The sequence below is a fragment of the Coregonus clupeaformis genome, chromosome 22 (genome assembly GCF_020615455.1).
Source record: "Coregonus clupeaformis isolate EN_2021a chromosome 22, ASM2061545v1, whole genome shotgun sequence".
Lineage (NCBI taxonomy): Eukaryota > Metazoa > Chordata > Actinopteri > Salmoniformes > Salmonidae > Coregonus > Coregonus clupeaformis.
This window is the reverse complement of record NC_059213.1, coordinates 2456766-2482639: the sequence shown is the minus strand read 5'-3', so window position 1 is coordinate 2482639 and position 25874 is coordinate 2456766. Positions and strand designations below refer to the sequence as shown.

The 25874-nt window shown below is 42.2% G+C and overlaps 1 protein-coding gene across 3 annotated transcripts; it reads right to left on the bottom strand.

Moving 5' to 3' along the window:
• Positions 1 to 8579: 8579 nt before the first annotated feature.
• Positions 8580 to 19450, bottom strand: LOC123481647 (SLAM family member 9-like). Of its 3 annotated transcripts, none has more exons than XR_006657226.1 (6): positions 19262 to 19449; positions 13021 to 13344; positions 12308 to 12586; positions 12039 to 12159; positions 11553 to 11623; positions 8580 to 10348 (listed from the first exon to the last, which is right to left on the bottom strand). XR_006657226.1 is itself a non-coding variant. In XM_045206363.1 (6 exons), exons 1-6 carry the CDS (start codon positions 19311 to 19313, stop codon positions 10244 to 10246), a joined length of 948 nt encoding a protein of 315 aa, XP_045062298.1. In that variant the 5' UTR covers positions 19314 to 19450; the 3' UTR covers positions 8580 to 10243. The 3 variants fall into 3 exon arrangements, 2 of the variants coding, with proteins under 2 accessions (XP_045062298.1, XP_045062299.1); XM_045206363.1 differs by having other exon boundaries at positions 12043 to 12159; positions 19262 to 19450; XM_045206364.1 differs by lacking the exon at positions 8580 to 10348 and having other exon boundaries at positions 11031 to 11623.
• Positions 19451 to 25874: the final 6424 nt, after the last annotated feature.

The following is a 25874-nucleotide window of genomic DNA, read 5'->3' as shown; positions in this document are numbered from 1 at the left end:
CTATTGACTCAAGACATTTCAGCTTTTCCATTTTAATGAATTTGTAGGCCAGTGACACAAAATCTAAATGTATTCCATTTTAAATTCAGGCTGTAGCACAACAAAATGTGGAAAAAGTCAAGGAGTGTGAATACTTTCTGAAGGCACTGTATATACAGTATATAAGCCTAGGGGTTCATTCAAGCTTTGGCTATGAAGGCACGGTATGTCATGTATTGTATTAGCTTCCCCCCCACACAACTCCACACCACACAACAAAGACGAGAGGCTTGGAGGAAGATACTATCCTGTTATCCCAGCAGCAGCCTTGTGTTCCCAGGAATCTTTGCAGTGTTCTTCACCATAGGCAGACGCCAACAAAGGTAAGATACATTTACTGTAACACAGTTCCCTTATACTGTACGCGTCCCATTCTGTGTGCATTCATTGTCTCATTTCAAATTCTCCAGATAATCTGAGTGAAAAGTTAGTGAGAGAAAGTAGGGGGGTTGAAACTGAAGACCAGTGGGATAGTAACACAACGCTGCTTGGAAGAGTCTTGGAATCTCCCTGATTTAAGGCTGGGCTGCAGGTGACTGAACAAAGAAAACATCTGCCTGAGGAATGATTTCTTTGGGAGGAGCAGCCAGACTGTGGGAAGGGTGGGGTGCCCTGTGGGGAGGTAACCAGAGATCTGTGTGGAGACGTTGGCCAACTCAGCCAGGTGATACCTATACTAGAAGATAGTACTTGCTAGTGGTGGGTGGGATAAACAAGCTGTGTGGGGGGTTGAAATTTGCCTTGGCAAAGAACTCATCAACTGCTTTAACGTTTAAATGAATCATTTACCCTGGCCACAATCAGACATACGGTGCTGAATGTTTCATCAATATCATATATTTGCATATAACTGTACCGGTCTCTGACTCTCTCATTCCCCTCATAAGTAAACCTGGTGTGTGTTGCAAAGCAATACAAGTAACATTGTGTATTATTGTTTAGCTGTAGTATGACTTGACATACAGTATAATTAACTGTTGTAAATCCTAAAGACACTGAAAAAAATATAAATAATCAGTGTTATTCAGAAGGTTGTTGTGGTTGATGTAATGTGTTTACATTGAATAGGATATCAAGGTGTTTTGAAATTGGAACAGGTTATTCCAATATATCTCAGTGTATATATGGGTCAGTTGCTGTCATTCTCACTTGCTTATATGGGAGATGTGGTACCTACGGATTCTCTCAAGCAAGAGAGCTGACACCACAAACCATGTTCTCAGTCCTCTGCACCCACATTTAGCAGACACTCTTATCAAGAGTGACTTAGAATCAGTGCATTCAACTAAAGTAGGTAAGATAACCACATATAGTATCACAATCATTCAAAAATAACCTCTATCAGCCAGTTCTGTGCAAGTAAGATCTGAGCTAGTAAGCTAGTCAAATTAAGGACTGCTTTGCCTAACCTTTAACCTCAACTTAGTTTTACATGAACAGAAAGGGAAATTAACAGAACAGAAAATAACGGCTGTTCTGTGGTCAGAGGCAATAGGACGGCTTCCAACTGTGACCTGTTATCAAAGTGTCCCTCTGTTAGTTCTCAGGGGTGAATAGTCTTCCATAGTTCATTGGTAGAGCGTGGCCCTTGCAACTCCAGGGTAGTGGGTTTGATTCCCTAGACCACGTGTACGTAAAATGTATGCACACATGGCTGTAAGTCACTTTGGATAAAAGTGTCTGTTAAATTACATAAAGATTTTACAATGTATACTGAATACACTTTCTAGCTGCATGTTGACATTTTAACATTATCTGGCCCCTCCTCTCACTTTCAGAGGAGAGAGAAAGAGAAAGAGAGAGAGGAAAGAGAGACAGACATACAATAAGAGTGAGTGAGAGAGAGAGAGAGAGAGAGAGAGAGAGAGAGAGAGAGAGAGAGAGAGAGAGAGAGAGAGAGAGAGAGAGAGAGAGAGAGAGAGAGAGAGTCAGAGAGAGAGCTCCATCAGTAAGGTAATACAGAGTGCAGTAGGAAACGTTGCTATGTGGAGACGCAATCATGATAATAAAAACTACATTAGCATTTGGAAAACATTTTAGTCCTGTGTAGCTCAGTTGGTAGAGCATGGCGTTTGCCACGCCAGGGTTGTGGGTTCGTATGAAAATGTATGCACTCACTAACTGTAAGTCGCTCTGGATAAGAGCGTCTGCTAAATGACTCAAATGTAAATGTAATTTTAAAGAGCTTGAATCGTGTGGTAATAATGATTTGCCAGGCTTAGCCACAACTGGAAAGTGTGGTTGCCATGCACAGACAGGAGGGCAAGAGAGACGGGTTCTGGGTGTTTGAGATGTGTTCAGGTTTTAAACTATCTTCCTCTTGCTGTGACATACACAACCACAAGCTCACCAATAGCATCCTAATTGGATTAAATGCTCATAAGATCATTTGAAGATACAAGGGGTATGATGAATTATGTTTATTTCTGTTTATGGAGACGTGTAGTTAGGATCTCAGTCTCTAAGCAAAATATTGCATTTGCCAAGACAGTACTGTAATATCATACTATATGCCATTTACGTAGCAGACACTTTTATCCAAAGTGACAACAGTACACACATTTTGGTATGTGACCCCAGTGAGAATCGAACCCACAACTCTAGTGTTGCTAGTGACATGCTTTTATAAACTGAGCCATGTACAGGACCTCTACAATATAATACTGTAAAATACATACCACCCTCCTTCAGGCCATGCATGAGTCAAGCAATGATTTCAATCCAGACCTACCTGTATGTCAGGCTTGTACTGCCCAGGTGCATGAACAATGATGAAACAACTGGAGGCTGCTGTCGGGAGAGGTTGTGTTTTTCTCTAGCTGGAGGTAAGCAGGAGGTAAGCTTCTCATATGGTGTTGAGTAAAGCTTAACCATGTATTAGATCGTAGGTAGGTAGTTAGTTGTAGTTAGGTATTGTATTTATCATAGGTTAGTATTGTTGTTATTGTAGGTTTCCGTAGGTAATTGTAGGTTAGTATCGAAGCACGAGGCTAGCTAGCTAGCGGGTAGCTACTGGTAACGATTAGCAACGGTGGAGAGCTGTTTCCAATGTTAATGTGCTGCTACCCAACGTTTAATTTTTTGCTGCGTTATGCGTTATGAAAGGAACTAGACACGGACATGAATTATCTGTTTAGTGTGCTAACACACTCTTGGCAGTTTGTTGTAACCAAGTATTGGTGCTAAATTGTGTGTTAATGGATGCTAGCTTGCTAGTTAGCTACGGCGTCATAGCTAGGTATCGTGGGTTGTTGTGGGTAGTTACTGCAGGTTGGCAGTGTCTTCGGCCGTGCCGGCTGTAGCACGAAGCGAGCTAACTAGCCGTTTTTCGAACAGAATCAGAGTCAACACAGTAGCCATTGTGTGCCGGGTGTAGCACGAAGCTAGCTAGCTAGCCGTTCTTCAAACAAAGTCAACACAGTGGCCATTGCTAGCTACCCAACACGACCAGTAGCTAAATACAATATACTTGTCCTAGCTAGCCAACGTTGAATCATTGCTGCGTCATGAAAGGAACTTGACACAGACACGAATGGTCTGTTTAGTGTGTTATCATACTATTGGTGTGTCTTGGCAGTGTCTTCGGCCGTGCCGGCTGTAGCACGAAGCGAGCTAACTAGCCGTTTTTTTCGAACAGTCAGAGTCAACACAGTAGCCATTGTGTGCCGGGTGTAGCACGAAGCTAGCTAGCTAGCCGTTCTTCAAACAAAGTCAACACAGTGGCCATTGCTAGCTACCCAACACGTCCAGCTAACTGTACTGTAGTAGCTAAATACAATATACTTGTCCTAGCTAGCCAACGTTTAATCATTGCTGCGTCATGAAAGGAACTTGACACAGACACGAATGATCTGTTTAGTGTGTTATCACACTATTGGTGGTTTGTTGTGACCAAGTGTTTGTGCTAAACTGTGTGTTACTGGATGCTGGCATGCTAGCTAGCTAGTTAACACACTATTGGTGGTTTGTTGTGACCAAGTGTTGGTGCTAAACTGTGTGTTAAACTGTGTGTTATTGGATGCTAGCATGCTAGTTAGCTATGGTGTCATAGTTAGCTAGCTGAATAAAGTGGGTTGAGTCTATTCCTTTAAACATTGAACCGCTGTGGTTCACAACAATTCTGATTTCTAAAGGTGGAAGTTGGGAGAGTTTTTGTTCGGGTGGTTCAGTGAAACAATTTTAGTTTCTGAGGTAGAAGTTTTTGGTGAGGGAGGCCCTGCTCTCTCCTCTCCCAGATGCTTAGCTCATTTCATTCCGATCTCCTCTGCATTTTTGTAGCCATTTGCTACAGCCTGTCAACTATGCCTCTGCCTATCCCTGTTCTCTCCTCTCTGCACAGGCTACACAAACGCACCACACCGCGCGGCTGCTGCCTCTCTAACCTGGTGGTCCCTGCACGCACCCCTCACCTGGAGTTCCAGGTCGCAGGCAGCCTCTGGAACTGCCGTTCTGCTGCCAACAAAGCTGACTTCATCCCAGCCTATGCCAACCTCCAGTCCCTCGACTTCCTGGCGCTGACGGAAACATGGATCACCACTGAAAACACTGCTACTCCTACTGCTCTCTCCTCGTCTGACCATGTGTTCTCGCATACCCCGAGAGCATCTGGTCAGAGGGGTGGTGGTACAGGAATCCTCATCTCTCCGAAGTGGACATTCTCAATTTTTCCCCTAACCCATCTGTCTATCTCCTCATTTGAATTCCATGCTGTCACAGTCACTAGCCCATTTAAGCTTAATATCCTTGTCATCTATCGCCCTCCAGGTTCCCTTGGAGAGTTCATCAATGAGCTTGACGCCTTGATAAGTTCCTTTCCTGAGGATGGCTCACCCCTCACAGTTTTGGGGGATTTCAACCTCCCTATGTCCACATTTGACTCATTTCTCTCTGCCTCCTTCTTTCCACTCCTCTCCTCTTTTGACCTCACCCTCTCACCGTCCCCCCCTACTCACAAGGCAGGCAATACGCTTGACCTCATCTTCACTAGATGCTGCTCCTCTACTAATCTCACTGCAACTCCCCTCCATGTCTCCGACCACTACTTTGTTTCCTTTTCTCTCTCGCTCTCCTCCCACACTACTCACTCTGCCCCTACACAGATGGTAATGCGCCGCCGCAACCTTCGCTCTCTCTCTCCCACTACTCTCTCCTCTTCCATCCTATCATCTCTTCCCTCTGCTCAATCCTTCTCCCTCCAATCTCCTGATTCTGCCTCCTCAACCCTCCTCTCCTCCCTTTCTGCATCCTTTGACTCTCTGTGTCCCCTATCCTCCCGGCCGGCTCGGTCCTCCCCTCCAGCTCTGTGGCTTGATGACTCACTGCGAGCTCACAGAACAGAGCTCCGGGCAGCGGAGCGGAAATGGAAGAAAACTAAACTCCCTGCCGACCTGGCATCTTTTCCTCCCTCCTCTCTACATTTTCTTCATCTGTTTCTGCTGCTAAGGCCACCTTCTACCACTCTAAATTCCAAGCATCTGCCTCTAACCCTAGGAAGCTCTTTGCCACATTTTCCTCCCTCCTGAATCCTCCCCCCCTCCTCTCTCTCTGTGGATGACTTCGTCAACCACTTTGAAAAGAAGGTTGACGACATCCGATCCTCGTTTGTTAAGTCTAATGACACTGCTGGTCCTGCTCACACTGCCCTACCCTATGCTTTGACTTCTTTCTCCCCTCTCTCTCCAGATAAAATCCTGCGACTTGTGACTGCAGGCCGCCCAACAACCTGCCCGCTTGACCCCATCCCGTCCTCCCTTCTCCAGACCATCTCCGGTGACCTTCTCCCCTACCTCACCTCGCTGATCAACTCATCCTTGACCGCTGGCCATGTCCCTTCCGTCTTCAAGAGAGCGAGAGTTGCTCCCCTTCTCAAAAAACCAACACTCGACCCCACTGATGTCAACAACTACAGACCAGTATCCCTTCTTTCTTTTCTTTCCAAAACTATTGAGCGTGCCGTCTTTAGCCAACTCTCTTGCTATCTCTCTCAGAATGACCTTCTTGATCCAAACCAATCAGGTTTCAGGACTGGTAATTCAACTGAGACTGCTCTTCTCTGTGTCACGGAGACTCTCCGCACTGCTAAAGCTAACTCTCTCTCCTCTGCTCTTGTCCTTCTAGACCTGTCTGCTGCCTTTGATACTGTGAACCATCAGATCCTCCTCTCCACCCTCTCCGAGCTGGGCATCTCCGGCGCGGCTCACTCCTGGATTGCGTCCTACCTGACCGGTCGCTCCTACCAAGTGGCGTGGCGAGAAGCTGTCTCCGCACCACGTGCTCTCACCACTGGTGTCCCCCAAGGCTCAGTTCTAGGCCCTCTCCTTTTCTCCCTATACACCAAGTCACTTGGCTCTGTCATATCCTCACATGGTCTCTCCTATCATTGCTACGCTGACGATACACAACTAATCTTCTCCTTTCCCCCTTCTGATAACCAGGTGGCGAATCGCATCTCTGCATGTCTGGCAGACATATCAGTATGGATGACGGATCACCACCTCAAGCTGAACCCTGGCAAGACGGAGCTGCTCTTCCTCCCGGGGAAGGACTGCCCGTTCCATGATCTCGCCATCACGGCTGACAACTCCGCTGTGTCCTCCTCCCAGAGTGCGAAGAGCCTAGGCGTGACCCTGGACAACACCCTGTCGTTCTCCGCCAACATCAAGGCGGTGACCCGCTCCTGCAGGTTCATGCTCTACAACATTCGGAGAGTACGACCCTGCCTTACACAGGAAGCGGCACAGGTCCTAATCCAGGCACTTGTCATCTCCCGTCTGGACTACTGCAACTCGCTGTTGGCTGGCCTCCCTGCCTGTGCCATTAAACCCCTACAACTCATCCAGAATGCCGCAGCCCGTCTGGTGTTCAACCTTCCCAAGTTCTCTCACGTCACCCCCCTCCTCCGCACACTCCACTGGCTTCCAGTTGAAGCTCGCATCCGCTACAAGACCATGGTGCTTGCCTATGGAGCAGTGAGGGGAACGGCACCTCTGTACCTTCAGGCTCTGATCAGTCCCTACACCCAAACGAGGGCATTGCGCTCATCCACCTCTGGCCTGCTGGCTCCCTTCCTCTGCGGAAGCATAGTTCCCGCTCAGCCCAGTCAAAACTGTTCGCTGCTCTGGCACCCCAATGGTGGAACAAGCTCCCTCACGACGCCAGGACAGCGGAGTCACTCACCACCTTCCGGAGACATTTGAAACCCCACCTCTTTAAGGAATACCTGGGATAGGATAAAGGAATCATTCTACCCCCCCCAATTGTAAAGTGGTTATCCCACTGGCTATAGGGTGAACGCACCAATTTGTGAGTCGCTCTGGCTAAGAGCGTCTGCTAAATGACGTTAATGTGCCCTTGAGCAAGGCACTTAACCCTAATTGCTCCTGTAAGTCGCTCTGGATAAGAGCGTCTGCTAAATGACTAAAATGTAAAATGTAAATGATATTTACTGCAATTTAGGTGAGAACTTATGGCTAAATGCTCAAGACATGCTTGATGCAAACTAGTGCCTGCTAAACAGTATGTTACTTTCCTTTCTTTCATTTGATTACATTGTCAAAGATGTCTTCAATGATCACATCTTTGATCAACCATGGGACAGAATTTATGGAAATTGGATGTTCAGTCAATTTTAAATGGGTAGTGCAAGTGTATTGCCTAATGTGAACACAGTGTAATGTACAAAGGCAATTTTGAAAGGTAGGATACACTCAGGCAGGATACACTTGTGCTTCCATGCCAAAAGAATGCTATCAAGGAGGGGAGGACCGTCTTCCGTTTGCCTACTAACAAATTGACACTCTCCTCGACCACTTATTGGTTTCTGGGTCACGGAGGAAAGAGGACAGAGGAGAGAGGGCAGATTTTTTGCCCAAATGAAAAAAGACAGGGGTTTCATTTAATAAAACGTGATGACGTCACCACATCTGGGCCGGCGCAGACATTGACCTCTGATAGTTCCTCATGAAATGACGTTTGACAGTGGCCACACCTCCCTAGTGGTGTATGGATGTAAAAATCCCTCACAATCTGGCTTGGCACCTAGTAAAATTTGCCCCAAGGTTGCCTTGTTAAATCTTGTTAATTCTCTTAAATTAAATACCATGACTGTTTTCTCATTAGCTGGAAATGTTGTTTGAAATGTCCAATACAACATACTTTAGTGATATCGTTATCAACCTACTGCATACCCCTTAAAAATATAAATGTTTGTGTGATGATGTGCTATTAGCTTGCTAACAACACTCATTAAGATAGACTGGTAGAATAGCTAGCATAGCTAGCCATCGCTAGCATTTACTGGTTGAAGTTTAAGTAACTTTTGAGTGTAATGGAGTTGACTATGGCCTATATATCATTAGCAACATTTGGACGGGAGCTATAGTCCAGTTATAATACAACAAAAATGTGTGTCGTTATTGCTTGAATTCAGGCTTGGATTAACTGCTTTTATCAGGGAAAGATTGCTTCGTACCCCACTTCAGTGATTTCCGTTGAAAACGTCACTTCACCGTGTGAAGCTATGCTATAAATCAGCAATCAAATTGAAAGTGTAAAGGTTCTCAATGTTTACATTTGCATATTGATTGACATGGAATATTTCACAAATTGTCATTGTTACTCACAATAATGTTACTTACAATAATGGCACTTTGGCACAAAAATGCATGACCACAGTCCAAACGTAAAAGCATAGAAATGTTTGAGAACATTTTGCTGACACTTGATTTAAGTTACACTAACAATTACAGTACACTGTCTCAGAGTACAAAATAGTGTAGTATGTACAGTACAGTATGCTGAAATATAAAAACATTCAACCACTAGATGGGGAAAATACATTAGAAGAAAAACATTATTTCCTTGAAAGCAATGCTTGAACTTTAAGAGGATTAGTCATCATTCTTTTCAAATTAGAAATGTACAGCTGCTTGAAATGAAAAGTAACAGGACAAAACGTCCCAAATACACTTAAACTCAATAAATAGAGAAACGCACTTGAAAACCACCAAACAATTACGGTGGTCCCTCCTAATTTGATACTAGAAGTAGGCTACATTAAAACCACAATATGGAGTTGTATTTCTGGAGAAATGTAGCCAATCTCAAAATTCTGAAAAATGAAATTATAAAAATGAAATAGCCTACAGTGCCACAATTCACTATAGTATCGATACAATTTCTTTTTCAAAGTTATATATGTGGGCTAACGTAGGTGGAGCACAAAATGCTCTAATAGAAGGAGTGTCTGCAGGAGCGTGCAGGAGGGAGTGATTGTATTCTTAAGAGATAATGAGCTACATACTGTGTAGACAAGGAAAAGGAATAAATGGTCCATCATGATAAACTAAACTGTTGATTTTGTACATTCAAACTGCATGAACACAGTTGTCAAAGCAAGACCTGAACTACACTTAATCAGGTCTGCATTTTGTGAAAAGAAATAAGAGTAAAATGTCACCCAAGATCACTTTCTGAGTCAAAAGGCAAATCAAGATCAACCCCTCAGAAATGTTTTAACAGAATGTACATGGTGAAACTAAAATGTTTTACTTGGGGACTTTTTGTTTCCAACGTAGCCTAACAACCACTGCTTCTAAGGAATATGTGGCTTTATCTCAAACACCTGCTCTATTTATTATATGTACACAGCTGATATCCACTGACAAGCTAAACAATGACCAGCTATGAAAAGATACAGGGGAGCTGTGTACAACAGAACAGACTACTGAAAATAAGCTTTGGCCCAGCAGTAGAATAGCAAACACACTAATGAATTGTATGCACGCATGACTGTAAGTCGCTTTGGATAAAAGCGTCTGCTAAATGGTATATTATTTATTACTTTTTATTAATTGTATTAAAAAGATAGATTCCATTTGTTTGAACCTATACATTGGGACAATGGGCACTTTAAAAGAGTGATCATCCTACTAATAACCCTAGGCATAGCTATTGAATTTGTCTGTATCAGTGAATCTAATCGAGGCCCCAATTCAACAAAAGACTGAGAATTACCAACAAAGGAAGTCTGACATAATAACAACAGTGCAATGGATAAATGGGCATTTTCTCAAGTAATATGTGCCTCCATTAAGTTTTCTAGATGGATATTTACTATAATTTTGTCTTTTTTAGGATGTAACGCCTTCTCTTGGATATTAATTATCATGTCACCCTCTCAGTAACTTCCTGTTTTCTCTCTCCTTCATGCAGTGTCGATGTCATCGCTGTTCGCCATGCGATATAACTGGATTTGATCATAAACGGATGTCAGGTTAGGGTTGTCTCCAAGCACACCTGTTCTCTCCTCCTAAACAGGGAGAGGAAGGATTGAGAGGGACAAGGAAATAAAAGAGTAATATGTGTCGTTATTAGATACTTTGTGCCAGAGGAAAGAAACAAGACATGTCTGACGCTCTCTTGTCTACTCTCATTGTTCTGCAGTATGAAACTCAACAGTCAACATAACACATCTAGAACCATTCATAAAGCTAGTGGGAGGAACCACGAAGCCAAGCTTTAAATGTCCACAGACTTGGCAAATACTGTAAAAGACACGGGAAGATTAAATGCATTACAATACTGAACAAAAATATAAAGATTTGACTGAGTTACAGCTCATATAAGGAAATCAGTCAATAAATTAATTAGACCCTAACCTACGGATTTCACATGCCTGGGCAAGGGTCCACCTGTGTAATGACCATGCTGTTTAATCAGCTTCTTGACATGCCACACTTGTCAGGTGGATGGATTATCTTGGCACAGGGATGTAAACATATTTGTGCACAACATTAGAGATAAATAAGCTTTATGTGAATATGTAACATTTCTGGGATCTTTTATTTCAGCTCATGAAACATGCGACCAACACTTTACATGTTGCATTTATATTTTTGTTCAGTGTATATACAATATGTCCTGTGTGGCTGTAATGAATACTCAGGGAGAAAAAGGTGTAGATTCACGCGCAGAGCGCGGCAGGTGTTTATTTCACCTTCGCAAAAGGCATGAATCGTGGTCACAGGCAGGCAATGGTCATACACAGGTAGGCAAAAAGGCAGGAGACTCAAAAACTAGGGCTGAAGGCTATAACTGGTTCTCACAAACGAGCTAGGAAAAGGTTTAGTAGAGTCAAAACGAACAATACCTCACAAGGCACAAACAGAATGAACTGAACTAAATAAGGAGATAATGAGACTAGGTGAGTAAGAAACACAGGTGAAATCAATGAACAAAAATAAAAGACAGGGCTACGTTCAAAAACACAAAGAAAACCGGGCTACATTCAAGAACACAAGGTTGACTAAGAAAATAAATACAGAACCTTACAGTGGCTTCTCATTATGCAACCCAACCAACCAGTTTTGGTATCAAACTCAGGTGGTCTGTGCAACTCAAGACCACATTAACCTACTGGCACAAAAATAAATCCTATAGTTGTAGCCATGAGGGCTGCAAAAGCTGCTGTATTACGTCTCCTATGTTTATCAGCCTGTAGCATTATTACTAACCTGGTTATCTGCTGGATTAATGTGAGTTATGGCTGTGTACTGAATGTCATCTTGCTTTCTTTCAGGTGAATCTATAAAGACAAATAAAGGACATGAAATATACAGTGTGGGTGGGAGTAACTGACTGATATGCACAAATTCTCACCCCCAAGACAGGTTCTGCAAACACTAACGACTCATGTTACTATGGATACCTGTGTCTGTGCTAGCGGTCTTTTTGCCGCCAGAGAAGCTATAAAGTAATCATTGTCAGAGTTTGCTTGTGTGTGTATGTGCCTTCTGCTTTTTCAACATTTAGAGAAGTGGTCTGAGATAATGTAACTGTCTGACCAAGCAGAGGAAGTGTGGAAGATATGTCTCTTCATTTGACCTGCATCCATTGTTCAGGCAAACATTTCCTACCTTTTCCAAAACACTATCCTTGATACTTTAAAAAGGTTTGACTTTGACAAGGAGAATGACATCACCCCACTAAAAGATAAATACCTGCCTTGTGAGTGTCCATTTCTACCCTTCTTTAGATAGATTGCAAGTCCAACAAGTCCTGAGGCAAACAAAACGCAGATTACAGCAATAATAAGACAACCTTGAGTCCTCTCATCACCATCTAAAGTAAAAAGAGAGAAAACAATGTTTTTATTAAAACATTGTGTTTCATAAAATGAGCTCTACCATACTTATTGTTTCATATTGAATTTGGTATTGTCTGGATATCAGCAATTTAACATTGCTACTGTACATTTTTTTTTTTTTACCTGTCACCTTGGAGGGATCACTCTTTATACAGGAATTTGGAACAACAGCGGTCTCATTGCTGACTGGGTTGGCAGCCTCACATCTGTAAGAGTCTCTGTTCTGTTCATCCACCTTGAGAGGTAGAGAGAGGGTGATGTTCAGGTCAGGGCTGCTGCTCTGGTTGAGTATCTCCCCTCCTCTGTACCAGGACAGTGTCACCTCTCTCCCGTTCTCCACAGAACACACCACGCTACAGGAGCTGTTGTCATGGACCGTCACCTGAGGTTTGGATAGATCATCTGGAAGACAAATAATGAAAAAATTAGAATTGCTGAAATGGAACTTATCTTTAAAGTGGCAAAGAGCAGTTGTTATATCCATTGATTCTTGAAGAATATAACTTATAAATGCCTCATGAGTTTAGGAGAACCCATCAGCTTGTTTTACTCCGGTGTTTGTAAACAAAGAAATTGTGAACAAACACCATATAGTCTCAAAACATGGTTAAAACTATACTTCTTATATAATGGTTGATCAGTCCTTGCATCCATAGCTCTGTCTATGAATTTGAGAGTGGTTACATTTCTCCAGCCCTATCCCTCAGCTTTTTACAGAACTAGGGGCGGGGAGAACGCTTTATTAACGTTTCTACTGCTGATTGCCACTTTAAGGATTTTGTCATTTACAACACACACCCACACACACACACACACACACACACACCCACACTTACAGTACACAGTCAGCTGAAATGTATGTGTCGTCTTCTCTTCAACTTCATCTGCATTCTCCACGGTATAAACCCCAGAATCCTCTATTTGTAGGTCTGACAAAGTGAAGAATCCAGTAACATTGTTCCAGTGAAGGCGGTATTTAAATCTCTTCACAAGGTTGGTATTACTTTGTTTACCAGGGTACACCTGTGCAATATTGCCAAGGTCTCCATAAAGTAAATTGCCAGACTTTAACACCCTCTCTGGAAAAGAGAGAAACTTTCCCACGATGCCTTTCACCTGCCGAGTCTCTGGCTGGGCTGAATGCTGGGCTGCACAGAGCACTGTGGAGAGAAAGAGAGACTCAATATCAACACATTGACTTAAATATCATAGTTCTTCTCTAATAACATAGCAATGTAGCAAATTACAGTTTTTCTCGAATGCTTGAGAAAATGTGTCCAAATAATTAACATGCAGCCCCAACTGAAACACGTTGGCCAAAATGACTCATTTCATTTGCAAAATGCATTAAGACTCTCAAAACATGAAATACATGACACAACATCAACTACCTCCATCAAAACATACAACTTGTTATCTAATGAAAAGTTATTTCAATCAATCGTTACACAATGGCCCAATAAATAGTAACTACAACTATCAATATACCCTAACATGGTTAAACTTCCTATATATTTATCTGGCATTTTCTGATACTATAATAATAGTATGCACCATAAAAGACAAGTAAACATATTATCACTTGTTGGGTTCTATTTTCTAATAATTGGATTGAAGTGATGAATAGCTTAGAAGGAATGCATTAATGAGGAGCATAGGTTTGAACTATACTGATATAAATTGTTTCACATAACAGGCTGTGATTCATGTGAGGAACGTTAGGGGCTAGGATGAGATAAAACGTGTATTTCTTATAGATAAGACTTGTATTTCTCACAGATACGAACACTGCTTCTTTGTGATCTGTGAACCTTCCTTGGACGTAGGAATGGTGTTTAGGGGAGCTGGCTCTCTCACCAAGACAGGTTGTTATGATAAGGACTTATGCCTGGCAACAGCCAGTGCGTCAACGGATTGGCTGAGTAAGTCTAAACCACGCTCAAGTCTCTACTCTGATTGGCCAGCAGAGAGGTGGGAAACTCTCTGTCAGAGTATTTGAGGAAGAACCTGGAGCAATGTTTTTAGCTCTCTGTCTGCCCTGCGAGGTTTTTCAGTGAGCACGTATATGAACCAACATACTTATCATACATACATTTTGCATATAATAAATTTAGCTTGGATTAAAGATCTCTTGATTCTTGTTCCAGTACCAGATTTGAATTACGCAATTCTAACACACAGCATGGGCTGTATTCTTTTTTTCCTAAGATGATTTTACCAAAGATGACCAAAGCAGAAAGAATGTCACCCAGAACATGAATATCCAGAAACAAAATGCTTTCTTTTAACTTTTTCCATGTTGTCCTTTACAAATTCAATGATGCTGTACAGTATATACAGAGAATAAAAAATTAAAAAGGCAAAACCAATACAATATACACCACATTCAGTCCACTCGTTCTTGTCAATCAGGCCACATGTTTTCATCAACATCACACTGGATTTTTTCCCATGCAGTGCAGCGATGAAAAATCTCTCCTTGCATGGCGCATTCACGCTTGGCAGTCCTCTGCAGTGATTGCCATACAATAGGCAGTCATTGTGTCAAGGAGGGACATCTGGTCATGTAGAAGGTAATCATAAACTTTCCACCTCCACACATCTGAACCCCTCTTCCTCTATGGGCCCCTCTACCTCTCCTTTGTCCTTGCCCTCGGCCTCTTACTTGGTCCATCCTTGCAAACAGCAACTCAGAGGTGAGTGACCATTTTAATGCATGAAAAAGGACTAATTGCTGATTGAACAATTGTGTAAAGAAGTTTGCAAAAAAGGTTCACATTCATGGGTGTAATTTGTATCAGCTGTCACCAAATGTTTACATGATTTACTCAACTGAGATTTACATATTTTGTAGAGAGTTTTGTTTACTGTTTTGCTAAAATTTGCTTAGCATTTGCATTTTGTGTGAAAGCAATGAGTGACTTAGTATACTGTTGTGCTCATTAGGTTATGATGGAGATCAGTTTCATGAAACGTTTAATTAAAAGTGTCTTAGCGATCAAGAAAAGCTGTGAAGGCCTGATGTGATGAAACCAAAAACGGTTCTTCAAAGGGTTCTCCTATGGGGACAGCTGAAGAACCCTTTTAGGTTCTAGATAGCACCTTTTTTTCTAAGAGTGTACACACTAAAATTAAGTTCACATGGAAATAAAGACTATCTCAGCAAATTCTTATTCTGCTGTTAATTGCACAATCACTGAAATGCCATCACTGTAAAAAATACACAATCCTTTATTACTTAATTTTTTTGTACCTTTATTTTGACAGGGAAATCCCATTCAGACCAAAACCTATTTTGCAAGAGAGCCCTGCATGTACACATATTATACAAAATGTACAACCTGAATTGCCCTAGAGGCACCAGAGCGTCAAGGTAAAGAGAGCTCTGCAGATCATTCCATATATGGGGCGGAAAAAAACGTAATGCAGATTTACCTACTGTAATTCTGTAGTGATCAATGGGACATCTAGAGTAAGCCATCCCTGTGATCAGGTCTGGTAACTCGTATGTCTGTAATTTAACAATGAAGTAAGGTACGACGGAAGTTTGCACAAGAGGCCTTTATAAACAAAAAGAGAGCAACGTATTGATCTACGAGACTTAGGGGAGGGCAAGCCTACATTCTGATATAGGATGCAATGATGTGTACTGAACCTGTCACCCATAATAAAGCAGAGTGTGCTGTTCTAAACTGCATCTAATGGTTTCAGTGTAGTAGCAGTTGCATTCATATAAATGGTGTCAACGCAATCTACACAAAATACCCCATAATGAAAAAGCGAAAACTGATTTTTAGAAATGTTAGCAAATGTATATATATTTTTTTACAGTAATACCTTATTTACATAAGTATTCAGACACTTTGCTATGAGACTCGAAATTGAGCTCAGGTGCATTCTGTTTCCATTGATCATCCTTGAGATGTTTCTACAACTTGATTGGAGTCCACCTGTGGTAAATTCAATTGATTGGACATGATTTGGAAAGGCACAGAACTGTCTATAAAAGGTCCCACAGTTGACAGTGCATGTCACAGCAAAAACCAAGCCATGAAGTAGAAGGAATTGTCCGTAGAGCTCCGAGACAGGATTGTGTCGAGGCACAGATCTGGGGAAGGGTACCAAAAAATGTCTGCAGCATTGAAGGTCCCCAAGAACACAGTGCCCTCCATCATTCTTAAATGGAAGAAGTTTGGAACCAGCAAGACTCTTCCTAGAGCTGGCTGCCCAGCCAAACTGAGCAATTGGGGGAGAAGGGCCTTGGTCAGGGAGGTGACCAAGAACCCAATGGTCACTCTGACAGAGCTCTACAGTTCCTCTGTGGAGATGGGAGAACCTTCCAGAAGGACAACCATCTCTGCAGCACTCCACCAATCAGGCCTTTATGGTAGAGTAGCCAGACAGAAGCCACTCCTCAGTAAAAGGCACATGACAGCCCGCTTGGAGTTTGGCAAAAGGCACCTAAAGACTCTCAGACCAAGAGAAACAAGATTATATGGTCTGATGAAACCAAGATTGAACTCTTTGGCCTGAATGCCAAGCATCACATCTGGAGGAAACCTGGCACCATCCCTAATGGTGGTGGCAACATCATGCTGTGGGGATGTTTTTCAGCAGCAGGGACTGGGAGACTAGTCAGGATCGAGGTAAAGATGAACGGAGCAAAGTACAGAGAGATCCTTGATGAAAACCTGCTCCAGAGCGCTCAGGACCTCAGACTTGGGGCGAAGGTTCACCTTCCAACAAGACAACGACCCTAAGCACACAGCCAAGACAACGCAGGAGTGGCTTCAGGACAAGTCTCTGAATGTCCTTGAGTGGCCCAGCCATAGCCCAGAATTGAACCCGATCGAACATCTCTGGAGAGACCTGAAAATAGCTGTGTAGCAACGCTCCCCATCAAACCTGACAGAGTTTGAGAGGATCTGCAGAGAAGAATGGGAGAAACTCCCCAAATACAGATGTGCCAAGCTTGTAGCGTCATACCCAAGAAGACTTCAGGCTATAATCGCTGCTAAAGGTACTTCAACAAAGTACTGAGTAAAGGGTCTAAATACTTATGTAAATGTCATATGTAAGTTTAAAAATATAAATTAGCAAAAATGTCTTAAAACCTGTTTTTGCTATGTCATTATGGGGTATTGTGTGTAGATTGATGAGGGGAAAAAACAATTTAATCATTTTTATAATAAGGCTGTAACGTAACAAAATGTGGAAAAATTCAAGGGGTCTGAATACTTTCCGAAGGCACTGTATAAAGAAGAAGCCCATTTTTATTCTCAACATCTTAACTAACTCATCCATATGCTTTTAAAAATATAAACTTATTGTCAATCCAGATGCCCAGATATTTATAAGAGGGGACACGATCAATGTGGGCAGCATCCAATGTACACATGCATAAATCATCAGATACAAGTTAATTGGAAAACATCATGTACTTGGTTTTAACTGCAATAGCATACACAACAGTGTCATCTGCATGCAGGTGTACGTTTTTAAAAAATGCAGATCGACCAATATTATTTACATAGACAGTAAAACATACAAGAATGACCTAGTCTATAGCTAACAAAACTACCAAAGTTATCTGATCCAGGCCAAGTTCAGACAATCTTTGAATTAGTAAATAATAATAAATAATAATAATAATAATAATAATAATAATAATAATAATAATAATAATAATAATATGCCATTTAGCAGACGCTTTTATCCAAAGCGACTTACAGTCGTGCGTGCATACATTTTTGTGTATGGGTGGTCCCGGGGATCGAACCCACTACCTTGGCGTTACAAGCGCCGTGCTCTACCAGCTGAGCTACAGAGGACCACAGTAAAGGATGGTCGACAGTGTCAAACACTTTAGATAAGTCAATGAATAGAGCAGCACAGTGTTTCTTCCTATCCAAACCAGTGTGATTTTGGCAATATTTTTAAAATTTAGTGTAGTCTTAGTGATTTTGACTAAAACATAACTGAGTCACATATTTGTCATTTGAATAATGATTTAGTCTAGTTATTGTCAGAATGATGATTAACCAATAGTAAACATAAATCAGACTTCCATGTGCACAAACATACATCACCTTCTGCATAACAATTATCTTCCCAACAGCAGAAATATGACAAATATATATAAGAATATACACTGAGTGTACAAGACATTAAGAACACCTTCCTAATATTGAGTTGCAGGTAATGTTACTGGCAATGTTACCAGGGCCACATTAAGTTGCAAAACAATCTTGAACATTGCAGATAGAAATCCCATGAATAGAGCTGACTTTATTCCTTATTCAACATGTCAGATGCATCTTTGTTCTACATAGCATATTTCTATATGTACGTTCCAAAACGTTTCATCTTGCTGAAGGCGACCCAGGATGTTAGCTATAACTAGATAATGAGGTAACATGACTGAAAACCAGTCCTAAATGTCTACATCAACGTGGTGCTCTGTGTTTCTCTATGTCTATTTGTTTTCCTGCTCATCCAGGATAAGCAAACACTGACATGAAAAAAAAAGATTAGAAAAGCCTATAGCTTTTTACACTGTTTAATAAAGTGTTGAAACGCATATGATTTTTTTTATTAACTCTTGCATCTAGCTGCCACCATTTTGCGAGTGTCGGAAAACAACTCAAAATGTTATGTTAGTCCTATACCCTATTTTTTATAATTAACATCATCACAAAAATGCATGTTCAAGCATTATAACGGTCAGAACCTACGCCTAACCTATAACAAAATAGAGAAAGACATTAATCTTCGTCAAAATTGACCAGGACAAAAGAGGAGAAAAGCTCTTTGCATGCATGACTTGTTGCACCAACCTATAACTTCAGAACTGGCCACAATATATTGTGTACTGCTGCATGATTTTAAATAGTTTATATAGTTAGGGAGAGATACTATATACATATATATATTAATACATAGGCTATTAAAATGGACAACAGTCATAATGTATTGCATTACACCTTATCTTACGCTAATATATGGTGCTCCGTGCTTGTCCTCTAAAAAAACACACCAAAACCCGGACAATGTCTTATGATGGAATAAGTGTCTTACCTGAAACATGACACCAAAGCAACGCCCATTCCACCTTAATACTTTTTATCATATTTCGTTTTCAAGTTATCGTTATAGTGTAGGCTACATTCCTTCTTGTTGAGTCCTCACGAATTCGTCATTCTGCCATCGTAGCAAAATAAAGTCACGCCTTGATCACACAAATATGGTTACGCAAAATAGTGAACAGCATCATCTGGATATGTGTGCAACAAAAGTTATGTTTGGTGCATATGTTGGATTTATCGAACTTATGCAAACTGTATGCGTCCCGGGTTGAAATAAATGGTAACGGAAGGCGAATGTTGAACTTTTGTTGAAGACATATCCAGATGATGTTGCGTCCCATTTTGCCCAAGAACACTGTTGGTGTGATCAAGGCGACATAACGCACTGCAACTGCTGCAAGGCAAACGCAGCGTTACATTGGAAATGAATGTACTGGTGTACAAAAATGCAAATAGACTCACGGTATGATTGAGGCGTTACACATAGATGTTATTCAATCATTTCATCCAAACTGCTCGCGTTTTTAGGAACATATTCCCACTTGGGTGAATGAAAGCTGAACTGAGGTCCACACTCCAGTCCAGTTGGTGGTGGTAATGCACTTTAAAGTTGGTAGCCAACCGCCATATAAAGTCCACAGAAGAAGAAAAAGAAGACGAAGAAGAAGAAGAAGCCATGAAGGAGGAGAGATTACAAGAAACTAACTCGGTTTTCCCCTTTATCTGTGGAGTAATTGTAGAGTAGAGAACACACGATTTTGTGTGACTCAAAATGCGTTAAAAATTGTACAAAGATCCAGGAAAAAAACGACCTTATGCATTTCAGGTAAAATAACATTGATTTAGGACCACACATTCACATTTACATTTTAGTCATTTAGCAGACACTCTTATCCAGAGCGACTTACAGTTAGTGAGTGCATACATTTTCATACTCAAAGGAGCTGCCCGTGCTCTCACAGATGCCAGAATGGGACAGATACAAAGCTGAGTCATCTATCTAAGTCTAGGGTGCATCCCTAACATTAACATCTAAAACCATATAGAAAATATGTAGAAATGATAATGGACCTATAGATTTTAAAATAAATGCCCTTTTTCTGGTCCGCAAATTGCTTTGATTAACAAATCGGTCTGACAACAAATCCTGATGTGGCCCTGGAACAAAATTATTGCCAACTGTGGCAGTGGCGTGATTTCATGGATGCCAAGAGCTGATCTGACTGGTCAAAATACCAACTAGTGAAACAAATATCAGAATTGGGCTGCCAGTCTAAACACAGCCTATTTGTCCTATTATTCCGTCTTGTTTGGGCTATATATTTTAGTTGGCACACCTGTGTGATGTCTTATATACACAAACACAATTGTATTCACCCTGGATCTGAGGCTTTCATTGATTTTAAACCTTTTTGAATCATAAGCTCTGTTTTCTTGATGGAGAAAGTCTGCATGTTGTCAGACATTTTTTTACAAGAGTAGTTTATACCAAACATTATTGTATTTGTCATCCTCCAAATTTGACCATTTAAAGCCTTGATCGTTGCATCCTTCCTCAGGGAACGGTCTGACACCACACCACAGAGCGTGCGGACAGGCTGTGTGAAGGCAAAGCTTCTGAAACGCTGGTGTATAGGACCAGCACTGGAGAGATGATCAGAGGCAGCTGCTGTCTGTGTTGCGCTTTTTCTCAGATTTGTAAAAGCAAGCAGAGCAGAAACTGGCTACTCTTTAGTTGACTGATCTAGCTGGCAAGGTAACTGCTGTTTGACAGAAAACAATGTTTTATTCCCAGTGCTGAGCTAGTAGTGTAACTGACATGTTACGTTAGCCAATGTTTCATCCCCTCTCGACTGAAGTGAATGAACTACTAGCAGCTAGTAAGCTAGCTAGTAGCTACCACCGCCAGTTCAGCTCTAGCTAGCCTCTAGCTATCTGTCAGGTAGCAGTATCTAAAAGCTGTTGTGTGTATGGAAATCTTTTGTAGCCTTTGTTTTGTCCCGTTTCAACCTAAGTACATTTGATGATATACCATTAGCTAGAGCTAGGCAAAAGTTGGTTAACGTTAGCTAGCTAGCTCACTAACTTTAGCTATTATTTTTGCCTCAATCACACTAAACCTGAATCAAACGTTGAAACCAGCAGCCAAACAATTGAAGACAGATATATTCTGTAGTTTCTTAAGCATAATGTGAGTTTCTATTAGTCAGTATAGCAATGTAACGTTATTGATCTGTCAGTATCCCTAGCTAACTCTCTACTTTTCACACTGACACGGTATAAACAGCTCTACAGGCTTCACTGTCATGATGCACAGTCAGTAGACACAGATATGTTGTTCCACTGTCTTTAATGACATCACAACATAGTAACTAATTTTACATGATTGTCCTCACGAACCATTTCCCACATCTTTTAAGTAGGAATATTGTTTCATTATCCACTTTTGGATGTTGGAGTCTTGGCGGGAAGACTTCCTTTGTTAACAAAGGGGTCCTTTCTCCCAATACTTCATAGCAAGGAAGAGAATGTCTGCACGGTATTTACGACCGGTCATAAAACTGACCCCCAGGAAAGGGGGTGTTCAAACCTTTGCCTAGCCGGCATGTTTGATCTTCAACCCATGAGGGCAAGTCATGACAAGGATGAATGGATACAGATATGCCCAGTTATGTTCATATAATCCCAGACATAAATTGCTGCAGTTTAAGACCATCCATAGAACGTACTATATGCCAGTTAAACTGAATATCATGCACTCAGAAATGTTATTCCTCTGCTGGAGGTGTAAAACACAAAAGGGGACATATTTGCATTTGTTATGGTCTTGTGAAGGCTGGCTGAATTCTGGCAAAGAGTATGTTATTTTATCTCAGCATGTACAACTTTCATAAGGTCTGGATGCCTTATATGGAATACTGTACGACAAAAGGAGTCTGTATTGAAAACATGCCCACGTCAGAAAATATACCTATTTAGGTAATACCTAGCTGCTGGGCTGCTCAGTCCTGGCCCTGGGGGTCTGCCATACTGTTGGTTGTCACTCTGGCCATGGCCTAACACACCTGAAACTAATAATGAATGTTTCACTAAGATACTTTATCCTATCCCAGGTATTCCTTAAAGAGGTGGGGTTTCAAGTGTCTCCGGAAGGTGGTGAGTGACTCCGCTGTCCTGGCGTCGTGAGGGAGCTTGTTCCACCATTGGGGTGCCAGAGCAGCGAACAGTTTTGACTGGGCTGAGCGGGAACTGTGCTTCCGCAGAGGTAGGGGAGCCAGCAGGCCAGAGGTGGATGAACGTAGTGCCCTCGTTTGGGTGTAGGGACTGATCAGAGCCTGAAGGTACGGAGGTGCCGTTCCCCTCACAGCTCCGTAGGCAAGCACCATGGTCTTGTAGCAGATGCGAGCTTCAACTGGAAGCCAGTGGAGTGTGCGGAGGAGCAGGGTGACGTGTGAGAACTTGGGAAGGTCGAACACCAGATGGGCTGTGGCGTTCTGGATGAGTTGTAGGGATTTAATGGTACAGGCAGGGAGCCCAGCCAAAAGCGAGTTGCAGTAATCCAGACGGGAGATGACAAGTGCCTAGATTAGGACCTGTGCCGCTTCCTGTGTAAGGCAGGGTCGTACTCTACGAATGTTGTAGAGCATGAACCTACAGGATCGGGTCACCACCTTGATGTTAGCAGAGAACGACAGGGTGTTGTCCAGGGTCACGCCAAGGCTCTTTGCACTCTGGGAGGAGGACACAACGGAGTTGTCAACCGTGATGGTGAGATCATGGAACGGGCAGTCCTTCCCCGGGAGGAAGAGCAGGTCCGTCTTGCTGAGGTTCAGCTTGAGGTGGTGATCCGTCATCCACACTGATATGTCTCCCAGACATGCAGAGATGCAATTCGCCACCTGGTTATCAGAAGGGGGAAAGGAGAAGATTAATTGTGTGTCGTCTGCGTAGCAATGATACGAAAGGCCATGTGAGGATATGACAGATCCAAGTGACTTGGTGTATAGCGACAATAGGAGAGGGCCTAGAACTGAGCCCTGGGGGACACCAGTGGTGAGAGCACGTGGTGCGGAGACAGATTCTCGCCACACCACCTGGTAGGAGCGACCTGTTAGGTAGGATGCAATCCAAGAGTGAGCCGCGCCGGAGATACCCAACTCGGAGAGGGTGGAGAGGAGGATCTGATGGTTCACAGTATCAAAGGCAGCAGATAGGTCTAGAAGGACAAGAGCAGAGGAGAGAGAGTTAGCTTTAGCAGTGCGGAGAGCCTCCGTGACACAGAGAAGAGCAGTCTCAGTTGAATGACCAGTCTTGAAACCTGACTTGTTTGGATCAAGAAGGTCATTCTGAGAGAGATAGCAAGAGAGTTGGCTAAAGGGCACGCTCAAGAGTTTTGGAGAGAAAAGAAAGAAGGGATCGAGTGTAGGTTTTTTGAGAAGGGGTGCAACTCTCGCTCTCTTGAAGACAGAAGGGACATAGCCAGCGGTCAAGGATGAGTTGATGAGCGAGGTGAGGTAAGGGAGAAGGTCTCCGGAAATGGTCTGGAGAAAAAAGGAGAGGATAGGGTCAAGCGGGCAGGTTGTTGGGCAGCCGGCCAAACCTTTCCCTTAAGACAAAAAAATTAATAAAAAAGATGGGAAGGAAGTTGTGTTGGGGAGACAGTTGAATTATCTACTAGACTGGTGGGGGTCGGGCGTGCAGGCGGCACGGGTTGGCTGGGCGTTCTGGCTAAAATTTTATATAGAGGATGTCTTAATAAAGACAATCAAAAGTTAAGTCTTTGTTTGTAACAGTTGTTCAGTTGTTAGGCAATTGGTTAAAGGTGCAACACAATATTGATTGTTGAATTATCATTGATCTAGTTCAGTCATATCAATCACTTAAACATATTTAATAATGGTCTCTTACCTAGCTTGATGACTGTGGGCATTTTTGCCTACTTTTTGTTTTTCTAAATAGAGACGGCTACAAATTCAGGAAATTAACTTTAGATGCCCCTAAAAATGGGAGGACACTCAGACCCCCGGTCAACTGTAAGTGCTGTTATTGTGAAGTGGAAACGTGTAGGAACATCAACGGCTCAGCCACGATTTTTCCCTAGGCCACAAAAGCTTACAGAACTGGACCGCCGAGTGCTGAAGCGTGCAGCGCGTAAAAATTGTCTGTCCTCTGTTGCAACAAACTGCCTCTGGAAGCAACGTCAGCACAATAACTGTTCATCGGGAGCTTCATGAAATGGGTTTCCATGGCTGAGCAGCCGCACACAAGCCTAAGATCACCATGCTTTGTGGAAACAGTTTGGGGAAGGCCCTTTACTGTTTCAGCATGTCCCCGTGCACAAAGCGAGGTCCATACAGAAATGGTTTGTCAAGATCGGTGTGGAAGAACTTGACTGGCCTACACAGAGCACTGACCTCAACTTCATCTAACACCTTTTGGATGAATTGGAATGCAGACTGCTAGCCAGGCCTAATCGCCCAACATCAGTGCCCGAGCTCACTAATGCTCTTGTGGCTGAATGGAAGCAAGTCCATATTAATGCCCATGATTTTAAATTAGATGTTCGACGAGCAGGTGTCCACATACTTTTGGTCATGTAATGTGTGTTGTGGAAGAGTCAGTGGATACATGGTGTTGCAATTGTGGAGGAACCACGTTCCAGGAATGCCCTGTAAGGGTGAAGGAGGTTGAAGTAGCAAGAATCCAGGTTGTCCACCTGGTCTCTTAAGCAGATGCAATGCAAATAGCGGATGGAGTGAGTACAAATGAGGAAGAAATGGCAATGGATGCCTCACAGCCTGCAGAAAGTGTTGTTCATCAGTTGAGGGATCCTGACTTATTGATAGTGAAGAAGGTGGATTTTGTTGCATTTATTGCGCAGGTGATAAATTGTAAAAGTCAATCTAACAAGAAATGGAAGAAACCTGACATAATTGTGAATGCAGTAAAAAGGTTTTTGGATCTCCAGGACTTTACTGCTGAAAAATTGCAGGGAATATTGTCTGAAGATGCGGTTCCCTTCAGGCCCCAGATTTGAATGATAGTGTCCTGGGATTGGATCAGATAGAGCCAAAGTAGTGAAATAGTGGTGAGGTTTTAATGTGTTTAGTGTAGGGTTAGTTGGTAGGGCATTTATTTTTTGTTTGTTTTTCCAGAAAGTGTAATTAATTAATATTACAAATAGTAGGCTGATATACAGCCAAAACAGCAGGGGGCGGCATGCACATATCATTTGTTTACGGACCACCATAATATCAAAGAATAAGAAGAATGAGAAAAAAGCAGCAATAGTTTGTCCATCTTGAGAAGCCTTAGCCAGACAGACAGACAGGTAGACTTCCTCAAAATAGTCAGAATTAATCTAAGATAATTTATCTGTCATACGTTTTTATGTTTTTTACTCAGGAAATGTTAGTCGTGCAATTTTACATCAAACTAAGTTGTTTGGTTAAGTACTTATCAAGTGAAAAATGTGCATGAAAATGAGTCGTCTATCATTGAATGAAAACAAACATCTAATTGAATAATCTCCACTGTTTACCAATCAAGGCCGAATGGGCGTAGACTTCGGCTTGCCTTGAGAAAAATCGTTGTGTGCACGAACA